A 20,588-nucleotide genomic window follows, 5' to 3' on the forward strand; every position below is an offset into this window, starting at 1 on the left:
TGTGTCCCCGCTGATTAACCCCTTAAAAGCCGCGTTCTATAGAGATCGCGGCTTTTTAGGGGTTAAGCTGCCATCGCCGGCCTGCTACGCGATAGCGGCCGGCGATGGTGACTATGGCAACCGGACACCAAACAATGGCGTCCGGCTATGCCATAGACGGAAGCCTAGTGGGTCCTGACAACGTCAGGACCCACTATGCTTGCTGTCAGTGAGTAGCTGACAGTTCTAATACACTGCACTACGCATGTAGTGCAGTGTATTAGAATAGCGATCAGGGCCTCCTGCCCTCAAGTCCCCTAGTGGGACAAAGTAATAAAGTTAAAAAAAAGTTAAAAAAAGATGTGTAAAAATAAGAAAATAAAAGTTTTAAAAGTAATAAAAGTAAAAGTCCCACTTTTTCCCTTATCAGTCCTTTATTATTAATAAAAATATATAAACAAACAAATAAACTATACATAATTGGTATCGCCGCGTCCGTAACGGCCTGAACTACAAAATTATTTTGTTATTTATCCCGCACGGTGAACGCCGTAAAAAAAAATATTAATAAACCGTACCACAATCACAATTGTTTGGTCACTTCACCTCCCAAAAAATGGAATAAAAAGAGATCAAAAAGTCGCATGTACCTAAAAATGCTACTGATGGAAAATACAGTTCGTTACGCAAAAAATAAGTCCTCGCACGGCTTTATTGATTGAAAAATAAAAACGTTATGGCTCTTAGAATAAGGTAACACAAAAAGTGAATGATTGTTTACAAAACGTATTTTATTGTGCAAACGCCATAAGACATAAAAAAAAACTATAAACATCTGGTATCGCCGTAATCGTATCGCCCCGCAGAATAAAGTGAATATGTCATTTATAGCGCACGGTGAACGCTGTAAAAAAAAAAGTATACAAAAACAATAGTAGAATTGCTGTTTATTAGTCACCACGCCACCTAAAAATAGAATAAAAACTGATCAAAAAGCCGCATGCACCCCATGAAAACTACAATGGATTCCTCAAGGGGTCTAGTTTCCAAATTGGGGTCACTTTTGGGGGGTTTCCAATGTTTTGGCACCACAAGACCTCTTCAAACCGGACATGGTGCCTAATAAAAAGGAGGGCTCAAAATCCACTAGGTGCTCCTTTGCTTCGGAGGCCGGTGCTTCAGTCATTACCGCCCGAGGGCCACATGTGGGATATTTCTCTAAACTGCAGAATCTGGGCAATACGTATTAATTTGTGTTTCTCTGATAAATCCTTTTGTGTTATAAAAAAAATGGTATAAAAAGAGTAAATTTCACCTCTACTTTGCTCTAAATTCCTGTGAAACACCTAAAGGGTTCATAAACTTTCTAAATGCTGTTGTGAATACTTTGAGGGGTCTAGTTTCTAAAATGGGGTGTTTGATAGGGGTTTCTAATATATGGGCCCCTCAAAGCAACTTCAGAAATGAACTGGAACCTAAAAAAATAAATAAATGAGGCAATACTTCGCTTCTTACATTATACTGATAATGAGCCGTGCCCACTCCGAGATGACCCCAGTTTTGACCGTTTGTATAAACGGAGACCCCTATTAGACCGTTCCAGTGCCCGGTTTTCCCAAGCATACACCCCCGAGAAGTGTTTTTCTATTGATGAGTCCCTGGTACATTTTAAAGGGAGGGTTCAATTCCGCCAGTACCTGCCAGGTAAGAGGGCAAGGTATGGCGTGAAGATGTATAAGCTGTGCGAGAGTGCATCAGGGTATACCTACAGGTTTAGGATATATGAAGGAAAGGCCACCCCCAAACCAGACTGCATCCTGGACTACAATAGGTACATGGGAGGGATGGACTTGTCAAACCAAGTCCTGAAGCCCTACAGCGCCATGCGGTGTGGTATAAGAAGCTGGCCGGGCACATCATACAGATGGCTTTGTACAATGCGTATGTGCTACGTCGATGTGCAGGCCAGAGGGGAACTTTCCTGGAATTTCAAGATCTAATCTTTAGGGACCAGGAAGGGGGGGCACCCAGTACTTCTGGAAGCGAGGCCACACGCATCGTACCAGGGCAACACTTTCCAGGAGAAGGTCCCCAAACCGGTGGAAAGGGAAAGAGTCAAAAGAGGTGCAGAGTCTGCTATAAGAGGGGGATAAGGAAGAACACAATATACCAATGTGACACGTGTCCCGAAAAACCAGGGCTCTGTATAAAAGATTGTTTTAAAATGTATCATACATCCCTTGATTTTTAATTTACCCTGATGCACTCCGCACAGCTTACCCCCCTCATCTTTCCCTTCTGAGCCCTGCCGTATGCCCAGGCAGCTGATAACAGCCACATGTAGGGTATTGTCGTACCCAGGAGAACCCACATTACAATTTAAGGGGTGTATATCTCCGGTGGCGCATGCTGGGCACACTATATTGGACACTGAAATGGCATATACATATATATATATATATATATATATAAAATTGCAAATCTCACACTGCACCATCTGCTGCGCATTATCTTTTACACAGTACCTGTGGGGTCAAAATGCTCACTACACCTCTAGATGAATGTCTTAAGGGGTGTAGTTTTTAAAATGGGGTCACTTCTCGGGGGTTTCAACTGTACTGGTACCTCAGGGGCTTCTGCACACATGACTTAGCACCAGAAAAGCTCCAGTAGGCCAAATGGTGGTCCTTTCCTTCTGAGCCCTCCCATGGGCCCAAAGGGCAGTTTATCACCACAAATGGGGTATTGCCGCACTAAGGACAAATTGGGCAACAAAATGGGGTATGTTGTTCCTTGTGAAAATAAGAAATTTGGATCAAAAATGACATCTTATTGGAAAAAATATCATTTTTTTCATTTCACAGCCCAATTCAAATAGGTGCTGTGAAAAAACTGTGCGGTCAAAATGATAACAAAAACCATAAATGAATTCCTTGAGGGGTGTAGTTTCCAAAATGGGGTCACTTCTGGTGGGTTTCCATTGCTTTGATACCTCTGGGGCTCTGCAAATGCAACATGGCACCCGAAAACCAATCCTGCAAAATCTGGACTCCAACAAACACAGCGCTCCTTTCCGTCTGAGCCCTCCCATGGGCCCAAACGGCAGTTTATCACCACAAATGGGGTATTGCCGCACTAAGGACAAATTGGGCAACAAAATGGGGTATGTTGTTCCCTGTGAAAATAAGAAATTTTGATCAAAAATGACATCTTATTGGAAAAAATATAATTTTTTTCATTTCACAGCCCAATTCAAATAGGTGCTGTGAAAAAACTGTGCGGTCAAAATGATAACAAAAACCATAAATGAATTCCTTGAGGGGTGTAGTTTCCAAAATGGGGTCACTTCTGGTGGGTTTCCATTGCTTTGATACCTCTGGGGCTCTGCAAATGCAACATGGCACCCGAAAACCAATCCTGCAAAATCTGGACTCCAACAAACACATAGCGCTCCTTTCCGTCTGAGCCCTCCCATGGGCCCAAACGGCAGTTTATCACCACAAATAGGGTATTGCCGCACTAAGGACAAATTGGGCAACAAAATGGGGTATGTTGTTCCCTGTGAAAATAAGAAATTTTGATCAAAAATGACATCTTATTGGAAAAAATATAATTTTTTTCATTTCACAGCCCAATTCAAATAGGTGCTGTGAAAAACCTGTGCGGTCAAAATGATAACAAAAACCATAAATGAATTCCTTGAGGGGTGTAGTTTCCAAAATGGGGTCACTTCTGGTGGGTTTCCATTGCTTTGATACCTCTGGGGCTCTGCAAATGCGACATGGCACCCGAAAACCAATCCTGCAAAATCTGGACTCCAACAAACACATAGCGCTCCTTTCCTTCTGAGCCCTCCCATGGGCCCAAACGGCAGTTTATCACCACAAATGGGGTATTGCCGCACTAAGGACAAATTGGGCAACAAAATGGGGTATGTTGTTCCCTGTGAAAATAAGAAAATTTGATCAAAAATGACATTTTATTGGAAAAAATATCATTTTTTTCATTTCACAGCCCAATTCAAATAGGTGCTGTGAAAAAACTGTGCGGTCAAAATGATAACAAAAACCATAAATGAATTCCTTGAGGGGTGTAATTTCCAAAATGGGGTCACTTCTGGTGGGTTTCCATTGTTTTGATACCTCAACGCCTCTTCAAACCTGGCATGCTGCCTAAAATATATTCTAATAAAAAAGAGGCCTCAAAATGCACTAGGTGCTTCTTTGCTTCTAGGGCTTGTGTTTTAGTCCACGAGCGCAGTAGGGCCACATGTGGGACATTTCTAAAAACTGCAGAATCTGGACAATACATATTTAGTAGTGTTTCTCTGGTAAAACCTTCTCTGTTACTAAAAAAAAATTGAATAAAATTGAAATTCAGCAGAAAAAATGAAATTTGCAAATTTCATTTCCAATTTGCTTTAATTCCTGTGAAATGCCTGAAGGGTTAAAAAACTTTCTATATGCTGTTTTGAATACTTTGAGGGGTCTAGTTTTTAAAATGGGGTGTTTTATGGGGGTTTCTAATACATAGGCCCCTCAAATCCACTTCAGAACTGAACTGGCACCTTCAAAAAAAGGCTTTTGAAATTTTCTTAAGAATATGAGAAATTGCTGTTTATGTTCTAAACCTTGTAACGTCCAAGAAAAATAAAATAATGTTCAAAAAACGATGCCAATCTAAAGTAGACATATGGGAAATGTGAACTAGTAACTATTTTGGGTGGTATAACCGTCTGTTTTTCAAGCAGATGCATTTAAATTCTGAAAAATGCTATTTTTTGTAAATTTTCTCTAAATTTTGCAATTTTTCACAAATAAAGACTGAATATATCGACCAAATTTTACCACGAACATGAAGCCCAAAGTGTCACGAGAAAACAATCTCAGAATCGCTTGGATAGGTTTAAGCATTCCGACGTTATTACCACATAAAGTGAAATATGTCAGATTTGAAAAATGGGCTCTGAGCCTTAAGGCCCAAACTAGGCTGCGTCCTTAAGGGGTTAAAAGTTCAGACTTTCACGGACACAGCAATACCAATTTTGTTAACTTTTTTATTTTTTTACATTACTTTAGAGGAAAATGGGGGTATTTTGATCTTTTCATTTTTGTTTATTTTTTTTCACTACTAAAAACTTTATTTCACTTTTTTTTTTTTTACACATTTCATTAGTCCCTCGAGGGGACTTGAACCTAGTGGGACTAATCATTTTTACAGGCATATGTTAATTCTAGGCAGGGCTTAGCAGAGGCAAAGTGAAGGCAGTCCCTCGGCTGCCATGACAACCGTCGTCACCCCCCGATCTCACTGCGGGGGGACGACGATGAACTGTCAGAGGGGGCCGCCCCCCTCTTTTCAACACCTCAGATGCTGTGGTCGAGGGCTTAAACAGCCAGGAACAGCGGTCGCTTTTCCTGGCAGTTGGTCAAGGGTGTCGAATGTAAAAAACAGCCGACACACGCAGCGTATGGAGCACGCTCATCGCGTGAGCACTCTACATACATTCCCCCCGCACTACGACATACTAGACACGTCGTTTTGTGGGAAGGGGTTAAAGTCTTAGTCTTAAACATTCACTCCTCATATTTCAAGGTATATACATATCGCCTCAGCTTAGAGAACTAAAACAGTATTTCCATGTCTACCAGGAAGAGTTCTTTCAATTTAGACCGTTCATCAACCAATTTGCGTAAAGTGGGAACGGAGGGCCGGAAAAACATTATTGCATTTTTCCCTGTGAATGTCTTAGTAGCCTATTGTTTAAACGCCAATGATAAATTTTAGTACCGGAAGGGTATGTAGTTCCACTATTAAAGGAGCATGATCCGACCACTATATAGAGTCAATGTATGAATCATGCAGAGCGTGAAGAGCAAGTAGATTACCAATAGAGTAGCAAAAAAATGCTGAGCTAAAGTCTCCGCCAAGTAGGACTGTAGTGTGTTATAGGGAGTCTAATTCTACGTAAAAATGTATTTTCATTAAATGCGTAAATTTTACATCAATTAATTAAACGACCAAACCGTGAGCCTTGAAGTAACACATAAGTCCCCAGTGGGTCTGGGTCAACATGGGGCACCTGTAAGGGACAAGAGCTAGCTATTAATATGAAAGCTTTTTAGTCAGACTGACACTGTATGAAAGTGGAAGCTATCTTTTAGCAAAGCTAAAGTTGCCCTCTGAATTAAAATGTGTCTATTATAAGAAAGCTATATCAGCTTTGAGTCAGCTGTGTGTGTTGACTGGCACACAGTGCCAGTCAACAATTAAGTTAGAATTCAATCCCTTATGATACTAATCTTTACATAGGTAACACAAGTTAAAGAGGAGAAGTAGTGATACCCATCAGCAGAGGAAAGGTAGCCAGGCTGATCCATCACGAGACGGTGCGAGTAGGGGAGAGATACAACATACAACAAAAGAGATAACACAAAAAGAGCCTAAAAAGCCAAAATAGGTAAAATTCCAGTTTAGCGCTGAGACATTAGGAATTTTATGCAGAGACGTAGTGTTAATTGCGCAATATCAATAGTAAATCTGCCGCAATATATGAATTTAATAGATTTAGAGGGACTCTTTCACCTCAGAAACCCCCTAAACTACAATAATCAGTTAATAGCTTAAAAGTCGCTGATTCCGAATCTGTACGTGTTACCTTTCTACTTACTTGCATTCCCTCGCTATAAGCCTTCGAATGGGCCCTGCGCTGCATGCTGATGACAAGTCCTAGGCAGGGCTGGTTACAGACATAGTGGGAAGTTAAAAGTTGTGACCCAAATACTGAATTATTGTAAGAATACAGTCAATTCAGAAGGTGGTGTGCAGAGAGCTGCATCGCAGATTTCTAGCGCTTTCAGAAGTGTTGCAAACCCCAAAGCATGTGCCCCCCCCCTCTCACACAAAATATTATCTATATACATATACAGTTATTATATCATACCACTATACCAGATTAAATATTAACTGCATAATGTTACGGACGACAACTCACTATTATAAGACCAATATTACCAATAATAACAACGCAATATAAGGTCCAAATAATACTGCCACACTATAACCACATAGTGACTGAATAATACCCCAGTACTACTGAATAATACCGCCACACCATAACCACATAGTGACTGAATAATACCCCCATACTGTAACTGAATAATACCTCCACACCATAACCACATAGTGACTGAATAATACCCCAGTACTACTGAATAATACCGCCACTCCATAACCGCATAGTGACTGAATAATACCCCATACTGTTACTGAATAATACCTCCACACCATAACCGCATAGTGACTGAATAATACCCCCATACTGTTACTGAATAATACCACCACACCATAACCGCATAGTGACTGATTAATACCCCCGTACTACTGAATAATACCGCCACACCATAACCACATAGTAACTAAATAATACCCCCATACTGTTACTGAATAATACCTCCACACCATAACCGCATAGTGACTGAATAATACCCCCATACTGTTACTGAATAATACCGCCACACCATAACCACATAGTAACTAAATAATACCCCCATACTGTTACTGAATAATACCTCCACACCATAACCGCATAGTGACTGAATAATACCCCCATACTGTTACTGAATAATATCGCCACACCATAACCACATAGTGACTAAATAATACCCCCATACTGTTACTGAATAATACCACAACACCATAACCACATAGTGACTGAATAATACCACCATACTGTTACTGAATAATACCACCACACCATAACTACATAGTGACTGAATAATACCACCATAATGTTACTGAATAATACCACCACACCATAACCACATAGTGACTGAATAATACCACCATAATGTTACTGAATAATACCGCCACACCATAACCACATAGTGACTGAATAATACCCCCATACTGTTACTGAGTAATACCACCACACCATAACCACATAGTGACTGAATAATACCCCCATACTGTTACTGAATAATACCACAACACCATAACCACATAGTGACTGAATAATACCACCATACTGTTACTGAATATTACCACCACACCATAATCACATAGTGACTGAATAATACCACCATAATGTTACTGAATAATACCACCACACCATAACCACATAGTGACTGATTAATACCCCCGTACTACTGAATAATACCGCCACACCATAACCACATAGTGACTAAATAATACCCCCATACTGTTACTGAATAATACCTCCACACCATAACCGCATAGTGACTGAATAATACCCCCATACTGTTACTGGATAATACCTCCATGCCATAACCACATAGTGACTGAATAATACCACCATAATGTTACTGAATAATACCACCACACCATAACCAGATAAGGACTGAATAATACCCCCATACTGATACTGAATAATACCTCCACACCATAACCACATAGTGACTGAATAATACCCCCATACTGTTACTGAATAATACCACCACACCATAACTAGATAAGGACTGAATAATACCCCCATACTGATACTGAATAAGACCTCCACACCATAACCATAGAGTGACTGAATAATAGCCCCATACTGTTACTGAATAATACCACCACACCATAACCACAAAGTGACTGAATAATACCCCATACTGTTACTTACTAAGACCTCCACACCATAACTACATAGTGACTGAATAATAGCCTCCATACTGTTACTGAATAATACTTCCACACCATGACCAGAGTGACTGAATAATACCTGCATACTGTTACTGAATAATACCTCCTCAGCATAACTACATAGTGTCTGAATAATACCCCCATACTGTTACTGAATAAGACCTCCACGCCATAACCACATAGTGACTGAATAATACCCCCATACTGTTGCTGAATAATACCACCACTCCATAACCACAGTGACTGAATAATACCTGCATACTGTTACTGAATAATACCTCCCCAGCATAACTACATAGTGACTGAATAATACCGCCATACTGTTACTGAATAATACCTCCCCAGCATAACTACATAGTGACTGAATAATACCAGCATACTGTTACTGAATAATACTTCCACACCATAACCACATAGTGACTGAATAATACCCCCATACTGTAACTGAATAAAAACCACTATACAAAGACCAATATTACCACCATGTAGTGACCATGTTATACTCAGGAGCTCTGCATTCGATATAAGTGATTACAGCCAATACACATTTTCATGGTGGCCACTAATAGTGCATGTATGTGATGGCGAGCGCGTGGGCACAGAAGTTGTGCCCGCACGATGACCGCGGGAGCACGACTGTGACTGACAGCCGGGCTCCCACTGCAAAGGCTAAGATTGAAGAAACCTTCAATCAGCCGTTTAACCCATTAAATGCTGCGGTCAATAGCGACCGCAGCATTTACATTTTTGACAGAGGGAGATCACCGGCCGCCAACGGGTTGCCATGGCAGCCGGGGGTCTAACAAAGGCCTCCAGGACTGCCCTGGCTGTATGCCTATTAGGCCGTGCCAGAGGCATGGCCTAATAGATTGCTTGTCAGTTTTACACTGACAGGCAATAATGCTTTGGTATACTGTATAAGTATACAAAAGCATTATATAAGCGATCAGAAGATCGCATGGTGAAGTGCCCTAGTGGGACTTAAAAAAATTATTAAAACCAGTTAAATATATTTTTTGAAAAAATAAAAAAAACGTGAAGAGTTTTTTCCATAAAAAGTGGTTTTATTTAAGAAAAGCGTAAAAAAACATGAAAAGTACACATATATTTTATTGTTGCGATCGTAACAATACAAAGAATAAAGTTAACACATTAACCCCTTCCCTCTTTAGCCACTTTTGACCTTCCTGACCGAGCCTCATTTTTCAAATCTGACATGTGTCACTTTATGTGGTAATAACTCCGGAATGCTTTCACCTATCCAAGCGATTCTGAGATTGTTTTCTCGTGACACATTGGACTTTATGTTACTGGCAAAATTTGCTCGATATGTTCAGTATTTAATTGTGAAAAACACCAAAATTTAGCGAAAAATTGCAAAAATTAGCATTTTTCTCAATTTAAATGTATCTGCTTGTAAGACAGGCAGTTATACCACCCAAAATTGTTTCTAATTAACATCACCCATATGTCTACTTTAGATTGGCATCGTTTTTTGAACATCCTTTTATTTTTCTATGACCTCACAAGGCTTAGAACTTTAGCAGCAATTTCTCACATTTTCAAGAAAATTTCAAAAGGCCATTTTTTCAGGGGCCAGTTCAGTTGTGAAGTGGCTTTGAGGGCCTTATATATTAGAAACCCCCAAAAAGTCACCCCATTTTAAAAACTTCACCCCTCAAAGTATTCAAAACAGCATTTAGAAAATGTCTTAACCCTTTACACATGTCACAGGAATTAAAGCAATGTAGAGGTGAATTTTACAAATTTCATATTTTTTTGCAGAAATAAATTTTTAGTACAATTTTTTTTATAACACAGAAGGTTTTACCAGAGAAATGCAACTCAATATTTGTTGCCCAGTTTCTGCAGTTTTAGGAAATATCCCACATGTGGCCGTAGCGTGCTACTGGAATGAAGCACCGGCCTCAGAAGCAAAGGAGCACCTAGTGGATTTTGGGGCCTTATTTTTGTTAGAATAAATTTTAGGCACCATGTCAGGTTTGAAGGGCTCTTGCGGTGCCAAAACAGTCAAAATCCCCCAAAAGTGACCCCATCTGGGAAACTACACACCTCAAGGAAATTATCTAGGGGTGTAGTGAGCATTTTGACCGCACAGCTTTTTTACAGAAATTATTAGAAGTAGGCCGTGAAAATTAAAATCAACATTTCTTCAAAGAAAATGTAGGTTTAGCGATTTTTTTTCTCATTTTCACAAAGACTAAAGGAGAAAAAGCACCGTAAAATTTGTAAAGCAATTTCTCCCGAGTAAAACAATACCCCACATGTGGTAATAACCGGTTGTTTGGAGACACGGCGAGGCTGAGAAGGGAAAGAGCGCTATTTGGCTTTTGGAGCTCAAGTTTAGCAGGGATGGTTTGTGGAGGCCATGTCACATTTACAAAGCCCCTGAGGGGACAAAACAGTGGAAACCCCCCACAAGTGACCCCATTTCGGAAACTACGCCCATTGAGGAAATTATCTAGGGGTATAGTGAGCGTTTTGACCCAACAGGTTTTTTGCATAAATTATTGGAAATAGGCCCTGAAAATGACAATCTAAATTTTTTCAAAGAAAATGTAGGTTTAGCTAATTTTTTCTCATTTCCACAAGGACTGAAGGAGAAAAAGCACCGTAAAATTTGTAAAGCAATTTCTCCCGAGTAAAACAATACCCCACATGTGGTAATAACCGGTTGTTTGGAGACACGGCGAGGCTGAGAAGGGAAAGAGCGCTATTTGGCTTTTGGAGCTCAAGTTTAGCAGGAATGGTTTGTGGAGGCCATGTCACATTTACAAAGCCCCTGAGGGGACAAAACAGTGGAAACCCCCCACAAGTGACCCCATTTCGGAAACTACGCCCATTGAGGAAATTATCTAGGGGTATAGTGAGCGTTTTGACCCAACAGGTTTTTTGCATAAATTATTGTAAATAGGCCCTGAAAATGACAATCTAAATTTTTTCAAAGAAAATGTAGGTTTAGCTAATTTTTTCTCATTTCCACAAGGACTGAAGGAGAAAAAGCACCGTAAAATTTGTAAACCAATCTCTCCCGAGTAAAACAATGCCCCACATGTGGTAATAAACGGTTGTTTGGAGACACGGCAGGGCTGAGAAGGGAAAGAGCGCTATTTGGCTTTTGGAGCTCAAGTTTAGCAGGAATGGTTTGCGGAGGCCAGGTCACATTTACGAAGTCCCTGAGGGGATGAAACAGTGGAAACCCCCCACAAGTGACCCCATTTTGGAGACTACACCCATTGAGGAAATTATCTAGGGGTATAGTGAGCTCTTTGACCCCACAGGTTTTTTGCAGAAATTATTGGAAGTAGGCCCTGAAAATAAAAATCAACATTTTTTCAAAGAAAATGTAGGTTTAGCTTATTTTTACTCATTTCCACAAGGACTGAAGGAGAAAAAGCACCACAAAATTTGTAAAGCAATTTCTCCCGAGTAAAACAATGCCCCACATGTGGTAATAAACGGCTGTTTGGAGACACGGCTTGGCTTAGAAGGGAAAGAGCGCTATTTGGCTTTTGGAGATCACATTGAGCAGGAATGGTTTGCGGCGGCCATGTCACATTTGCAAAGCCCCTGAGGGGAAAAAACAATGAAAATGCCCAAAAAGTGACACCATTTAGGAAACTACACCTCTTGAGGAATTCATCTAGGGGCGTAGTGAGCATTTTGACCCCACAGATGTTTCATAGAATTTATTAGAATTGGGCAGTGAAAATAAAAACAATCCTTTTTCTTCAATAAGACGTAGCTTTAGCGCAAATTTTTTCATTTTCGCAACAAATAAAGGAAAAAAAGAACCCAACATTTGTAAAGCAATTTCTACCGAGTACGGCAATACCCCATATGTGGTCATAAACTGCTGTTTGGGCACACGGCAGGGCTCAGAAGGGAAGGACCGCCATTTGGAGTGCAGATGTTTCTGGATTGGTTTCTGGGCGCCTGTGGGCCCAAAACAGTGGAAACCCCCCAGAAGTGACCCCATTTTGGAAACTACACCCCTCAATGCTTTTACCTACGGGTGTAGTGAGCATGTTAACCCTGCAGGTGTTTTGTAGAAATTAGTGTGAACTCGATGTTGCAGAGTGAAAATGGGATTTTTTCCACAGATATGTGGACAATATGTGGTGCCCAGCTTGTGCCACCATAACGAGACAGCTCTCTAATTATTATGCTGGGTTTCCTGGTTTTAGAAACACCCTACATGTGGCCCTAATCTCTTGCCTGGACAGTCGACCAGGCTCAGGAGTGAAAGGGTACCATGTAAAATTGAGGCCTAATTTGGCGATTTACAAAGTATTGGTTCACAACTGCAGAGGCTCAGATGTGAAATAATAAAAATAAACCCCTGGGAAGTGACCCCACTATGGAAACTGCACCCCTCAAGGCATTTATTAAGGGGTGTAGTGAGCATTTTCACCCCACAGATCTTTTCCATAAATGAATGCGCTGTGGATGGTGCAAATTAAAAATTTATATTTTTCCCTAGATATGCCATTCAGTGGCAAATATGTCGTGCCCAGCTTATGCCACTGGAGACACACACCCCAAAAATTGCTAAAAGGGTTCTCCCGGGTATGACGATGCCATATATGTGGAAGGAAACTGCTGTTTGGGCACGCTGTAGGGTTCAGATGGGAGGAAATGCCATTTGGCTTTTGGAGCGTGGATTTTGCTTGGTAGTAGTTTTGTTTGGAGTCTTACTGGTGTTTCCGTTTATAATGTAGGGCATATGTAAGCCGGGCGGAGTATATAAGGGGCATAGTCAGGTGGTATAATAACGGGGTAAAAAAAAACAATAAAATAATCCATAGATGTGTGTTACGCTGTGAGGCAATCCTTTCCGCACAGGCCGGTGTCGCACTGATAAATGGTGTCATTTCTTATCCCCCTTTTGGTCCACACTCCGCGCCTTTGTAGTTTGGGGAATTTTGCTGGGAAAGTGTTGTCCTGGTATAATACGGGCACCGTCGCTTCCAGCGGATATGTTTGGGCCCTCCCTTTCCTGGTTCCCTAATTTTAGGTCCTTGAAAAATCGCCTCTTCAAACAGAAGAAATGTTCCCCTCGGGCACAACTGCATATTTTTTTATTTCCTGACTTATTGGAGCCATAACTAATTTTATTTTTCATAGACGTAGCGGTATGAGGGCTGGTTTGTTGCGGGACGAGCTGTAGTTATTATTGGTACCATTTTGGGGTACATGCGACTTTTTGATCACCTTTTATCCTATTTTTTGGGATGCCAGGTAAACAAAAAAACGCAATTCTGGCACAGCTTTTTTCGTTTTTTTTTTATACAGCGTTCACCATGCGTTATAAACTACATGTTAACTTTATTCTGCGGGTCAGTACGATTCCGGCGATACCGAATTTATAGAACTTTTTCATGTTTTACAACTTTTTGCACAATAAAATTACTTTTGTAAAAAGAATGTATTTTTTCTGTCGCCAAGTTGTGAGAACCATAACTTTTTAATTTTTTTGTCGACGGAGTTGTATGAGGGCTTGTTTATTGCGGGACGAGCTATAGTTTTTATAGGTACCATTTTTGGATACGTGCGACTTTTTGATCACTTTTTATTCTAATATTTGTAGGGCAAAGTGACCAAAAAACAGAAACTCTGGTAACGTTTTTTACGGTTTTTTTTACGCTGTTCACCGCGTGCAATAAATAATATAATATTTTGATACCTCCGGTCGTTACGGTCGTGGCGATACCAAATACATATGGTTTATTATTATTTTTCAATAATAAAGGACTTGATAAGAGTAAAAGGGGGATTGTGTTTTATTTGATTACTTGAAACTTTTACTGTTTTCAAACTTTTATTTTGTGCACTTTTTTTTACACTTTTTTATACTTTTTTTACACTTTTTCTCAAGTCCCACTAGGGGACTTGAAGTTCCAACGGTCAGATTTTTTTTTTTCTAATACATTGCACTACCTATGTAGTGCAATGTATTAGATCTGTCAGTCATTCACTGACAGCAAGCCGATTAGGCTTCGCCTCCCGGCGGGGCCTAAATCGGCTTCCGTAATGGCAGAGCAGGAGAACATTGTGTCTCCTGTTGCCATAACAGCAGTCGCCAGTCCCGATTGCCTGTCAGGGCTGGCGATCTGCTAGTAACCGCTACGATGCAGCAATCGCTTTCGATTGCTGCATCGAAGGGGTTAATGGCAGGGATCGGAGCTAGCTCCGGTTCCTGCCGTTACAGGTGGATGTCAGCTGTACAGTACAGCTGACTTCCACCGCTGATGACGCCGGATCAGCTCCTGACCCGGCGCCATCTTGCCGGCAGCTACGGAAGCCGATCAGGCTCCGCCGCCGGGCGGATCTTGACCGGCTTCGGAGCTAGGCAGACCGGGAGGCCAGTATTAGGCCTCCGGTTGCCATTGCAGCCACCGGAACCCCGGCAATTTCATTACTGGGGTTCCGATGAGCTGCAAACACCTTAAGTGCAGCGATCGCGTTTGAGCGCTGCACTTAAGGGGTTAATGGCGGGGATCGAAGCTAATTTCGGTCCCCGCCGTTACAGCCGGATGTCAGCTGTAAGATACAGCTGAGATCCGGTGATGATGGGACCGGCTCAGCTTCTGAGCCGGTCCCAAACATTTGGCGTACATGTACGGCAAGATGCGGGAAGTCAGTACTTTCCATGACGTACATGTACGGCAAATGTCGGGAAGGGGTTAATTCAACTGTATAGTTAACGACATACAAAAGAAACCAATGGCAAATCGCTTTTTTTCTCCATTCCCCCACCAAAAAAATATAATAAAAGTTAATCAATAAGTCCCATGCACTCCAAAATAGTAGCGATGAAAACTACACCTTGTCCCGCAAAAAACAAGCCCGCATATGGCAATATCTACGGACAAATAATAACGTTATGGCTCTTGGAATGCGGTTATGCAAAAATATATTATTTTTGTTTAATAGGTTTCTTACTGTGCAAACATAGTAAAAGATAAATAACCTATACATATGTGGTATCGTCGTAATCGTACCGACCCGTAGAATAAAGGTAACATGTTATTTATGCCGCATTGTGAACAGCGTCAATTTAAAAATGTGAAAAACAATGCAGGAATAGCATTTTCTTTTTCCCTCCCCTCATAAAGGTTAATCAATATAATATATGCACCAAAACATTGTGCCATTGAAAAACACAACTCGTCCCGCAAAAAATAAGCCCTCATAAGCCTATGTCGACAGAAAAATAAAAAAGTTATAACTCTTGGAATGTAAAGATGAGAATATTAAAAAAGAATGCTTGGTCATTAAGGCCAAAATAGGCCTGGTCGTTAAGGGGTTAACGGGTGCGGTGCTCACCGGAGCACCATGGCCATTCAGTTTTCTGATCGCCGGGCTTGGACCCCCACCAATCAAATATAGATGACCTATCCTAAGGATAAGCCATTAATATTTATGTCCTAGAAAGCCACTTATATCTGGATTGCGGTATATCTATAATCCTAATCTCTAAGGCTGGATTCACATTGCACATTTTGATTGCGTTTTGAAACGTTGCCACAAAAACTGCATTTGAAAAAAACACATGCATTTTCTAAATACCCACGCATTTTTATTAAATGTTTCAACTGTAAGCCTATGACCATCAAATACAAAACCACATCACAGCTGAAACATTTAAAAAACATTTTTGCAGATGCGGGTTTTTTTTTGCCAGCGTTTAAAGACGCAATAAAAACGCACAATGTGAACCCAGCCCTACTCTGAGTGGGAGAGAGTCAGGAAATAGAGCAGTCCAGCAGCAGAATATGCTGTGTACAGCAGTCTGTCTTCTGTGAATAGAGTGAGCTCTTTCTAAGGTTTTCTGCACAGTTTCTTTTGACCTTGGTCATAACGGATAAATCTTTTCATCCTGTTCATGGCAGCAGGGGGAAAGTTATTGTAATGATCTGTTGTATGGAAGAATATGACCTAAACCTGGTGAATAGTGTCACGAGATCATGTAAACATCAGATGTATACTCTATATGGAACAATAGTTTTCTATTGTTGCCTTCACAAGGGGAACACATTGTACTTGAGTGAATGTATTTTTCCTCCCCAGCTTTGTGTGCTTCCTCTCTGTGGGAACTCTCACTTTTTTCCCACTCCTTTTTCTTTCGCCCCTCATTTTCTGCTTTCCTCCCCCTAATCTACTTGGATGTCTTTCTCTTTCCTAACTTGTCATCCAGTTGTCTCCCTCTCGGCCCGTCCAAGCCTCTCTAGTTGTTGTGCTCTCTTTTTTTGGCTAGCTATAAGGACAAACTGTTCTTGCGTTTTTGTTTAGTGGCTCCAGGGTGGATGGACGAAACTTTTCAGTCTCAGAACGAAGTGGCCTCTCTACAATGGACAAAGCATGTGAGGAGAGCCAGTGAATGGAGAGCGGGGTGACCTGGTTGTCCCCAACCTCTTCTCTGCAAGTGTTGTGCAGGGAATTGCTAATGGCCTGTGTGTGTCCTGTGAAGGCATTGGACTGTTCATTCACTACATTATTATTTTCTCTTGCTTGAAATCACATTTCACACTTTGAATCTGGAAATAATAAGCATGGAGAAGAGTTTAGAAATTAGAGATGAAGTGATGGAGGCATTTTCTCTCACGCCGCTAAAAATATAAAATACCAACCAGATATGCAACATGGCATATGAAATGTAAATTGGAAGGCTGGTTCGCAGTAAAAAAATAATAATGGTAGCATTTCCCTGAAATTTGAATTCTCTCCTTAGGCTATGTTCACACATGACGTATTTGTTGCACCGAAATTCTGCAGCAACGTGTAAGGGAATCTTTTGGCTGGTCCTCATAGGCTTACTGTCAGAGTGACTGGTGACGTCACACTGACAGTTGGAACACATTACACTATAAAAGTGTAAAAATATTTTTTTCCCCCCTATAATAAGTCTTTTATTATAGGAAAAAAATGAAAACGTTAAAAATGTGCACATATTTGGTAACACTGCATTCGTAACGACCCAAACTATAAAACGATAATGTTATTTTTCCCGCATGCTGAACACCGCAAAAGAAACGATGCCAGCATCGCTATTTTTTGGTCACCACCCCTCCCAAGATATAGAATAAAAAGTGATCAAAAAGTCGCATGTACCCCAAAATGGTACCAATAAAAACTAATTTTAAAAAAAATGTGTAAAATTCATAAAAAGTTTAATAAAACGTGATCAAGAAGTTGTCTGTACCATAAAATCGTAACCAGTCATGGACCGTGGCGATCAAAGGGTTAAATGGGCGTATCAGGAGGGTGCTCTAAGAACAGTAGCTGTTCGTAACATCTCGTTCTTGGAGCGTGAGTGTTCACTGCAGCCAAAAGACGTCGTTGTAAAGTAAGCACCTGCACCGCCTGCCGTCAAAAAACCGGGCGGTCGTTAAGATATTAATAAAGCTTTCTTTGTAAATAATAAACATTTTGTAAGGCAATATACAAACAGAAACATTATTCAGCTTTACTGATTATTATTTTATCTGGTTTCTGTCACTTGCTTCAAAAATGTCATGATTATTTCTCCTACAGAATGTACTAAAGAATTTTCTTTGGCTCATATTTGTACAGGTTGAATACCACCCCTTTCAGAGACCACAGGAGCTGGTGGATTATTGTCAGAGGAATAATATTGTATTTGGAGGATACTGTCCTCTGGCTAAGGGACAGGCTCTGACACATCCAGTTATTCAGAGGCTTGCAAAGCAGTATGGGAAGACGCCAGCTCAAATTTGCATACGTTGGAGCATCCAGGTGAGGACGTTGACTTGAAATATCTGGTTTTATAATACGATGGGAACGCTCTTCCTTCCTGCAGTCCGGCCTCCTGGGATAGGGTTTCATCCCATGTGACCACTGCAGCCAATCACAGGCTGCAGCATCATATTGCCTGCAAAGTCATCGTAGGTGGCCAGACTATGCGCAGGGAAGAGGGTAAGGGTGAGTGCTTTATTCCGCAGCAGAAATTCTGTTCGAAAAAAACGCACCACAATGTGTGATATGACAAGGTGCGCTTTTTCGGACGGAATGTACTGCAGGTTCCGGGTCGGATACGCTGCGTAAAAATCACGCAGCGTATCCAACCTTGGAACCCGCCCTTAGGCCTCCAGACTGCCATGACACCCTTCGGCATCGCCGATGAAGTGACTGAGGGAGCTCCCCTTTCTTTTTAATGGCTTAGATGCCGAGGTCGTTATTGCCTGCGACATCTAAGTTAAACATCCGGGTTCAGTGTTATCTCGCTATTAACCACAGCATATAAGTGGTTAAACAGCCAGGATCGGGGTTATCTCCAATCCCGGCTCTAACCGTGAAATGTCTGCTCCATGCTCCCCCTTACTGACTATAACGTACAGTTACGTCAAATGTCGGTAAGGCGTAAATAAATCTCCCTTATTAAATCTCATTTGTTTCGTGGAGGCCAGAACACCTAAGAGGAGATTTATTAATACTTAAAGTATAGCTAAACGTTTGACAAACTTCTGACATGTCGTAGTAACATGTCAGAAGTTTGGATTGGTGGGGGTCCGAGCACTGAGACCCCCACCAATCTCTAGAACGAAGCAGCTGAAGGGCTCGTGTGAGTGCTCAGCCGCTTCGTGTCTGTTCGGCTTTTTCCAGAAAGCCGATGTATCGGAGTACGGGCGCATAGACTTTCTATTGAGCCCGTACCCCCATACATTGATTTCCGGAAAAAGCCGAACAGACACGAAGCGGCTGAGCGCTCACACGAGCCCTTCAGCTGCTTCGTTCTAGAGATTGGTGGGGGTCTCAGTGCTCGGACCCCCACCAATCCAAACTTCTGACATGTCACTATGACATGTCAGAAGTTTGTCAAACGTTTACCTACACTTTAATACCTTGTTGATAAATCTGCTGTTGGCTTAAAACAATGTTATTTAGAAAATTGTTGGAAAGCTAATATAAATGTCAGGTTCGGCCAAACTCCAAAGCCCAGTTTTCAAAACATTTTATCAATATTGACTTGTAATAAATAACACCAAAAAACTGGTGTAAATATATTGGCAAATCTGCCTACACTAAACATGCGATTACACTACATAGAGCAGGGCATGTTATCAATGTTGCTTGCATATAAGTGGGTGGTGGACATAGAAGCAGAAAGCCCATTCACCTACATAAATGGCAACTACAGTAAGATGTTTGGAGACTGATGACAGCGAAATGACACACCTAATAATGGATTTTTGTTGTATTGTTTATTATTCTTCTTAGAATGGCGTTGTCACCATCCCAAAGTCAACCAAAGAGAGCAGAATCCAGGACAATTGCCAGGTGAGGATAGAAACTTCTGATCACTGACATTATCCTACAAAATGTAGCCTGGAGTTCACTGATTCTATACCCGCAAGTAACATTTAGTGTATGTTTAATAATGCGATATTAAAAAGAACAAATGTGGAAATAAATTTACAAAACTATAAGAAGGTTTGAGCCATTTATCTTAGGCCATGTTCACAGCACATTTTGTTCTATTTTTAACGTTATTCAAATTTAATCCCCCAAAAAAAAAATACATTCAAAAACTGCTACAAACAGATGAGCTTCTGTTTCACTCTGTACAAAAAAAACCCCCTGATCATAGTTGTTCCTTTCTTTTGTACAATTGGGGCATCCATGTCAATCTGTTTTTAAAGGTATCCACCTTTAACTAAGCATATGTCAATACTGTATGCTACTCTTAGGCCGGGTTCCCACATAACGTAAACGCTGTGGAATTTCCGCAACGGAATTCTGTGCGGAAATTCCGCAGCATTTTGGCCTAGTTCACACAGCGTTTTTTTGGCGTGGTTTTTGACGCGGAAACCGTCTCCCATTGATTTCAATGGGAGGCATAGGCGTTTTTTTTCCCGTGAGCGGAAATAAAACCTTGTGGGAAAAAGAAGCGTCATGCCCTTTTTTAGGCGTTTCCATCTCTG

General features: G+C 41.0%; 1 protein-coding gene across 3 annotated transcripts in view; it reads left to right on the plus strand.

The window, feature by feature from the left end:
- Positions 1-20,588, plus strand: part of LOC142657867 (glyoxal reductase-like) — a 141,699-nt gene that overhangs the window by 73,954 nt on the left and 47,157 nt on the right. For all 3 annotated transcript variants that reach the window (XM_075833352.1, XM_075833354.1, XM_075833353.1), the window contains 2 exons: positions 18,220-18,402; positions 19,885-19,944. In XM_075833352.1, the coding sequence (XP_075689467.1) occupies positions 18,220-18,402; positions 19,885-19,944 (243 nt within the window). The remainder of the gene's footprint in view (positions 1-18,219; positions 18,403-19,884; positions 19,945-20,588) is intronic.

This window comes from Rhinoderma darwinii, chromosome 7, assembly GCF_050947455.1.
Source record: "Rhinoderma darwinii isolate aRhiDar2 chromosome 7, aRhiDar2.hap1, whole genome shotgun sequence".
NCBI classification, from domain to species: domain Eukaryota; kingdom Metazoa; phylum Chordata; class Amphibia; order Anura; family Rhinodermatidae; genus Rhinoderma; species Rhinoderma darwinii.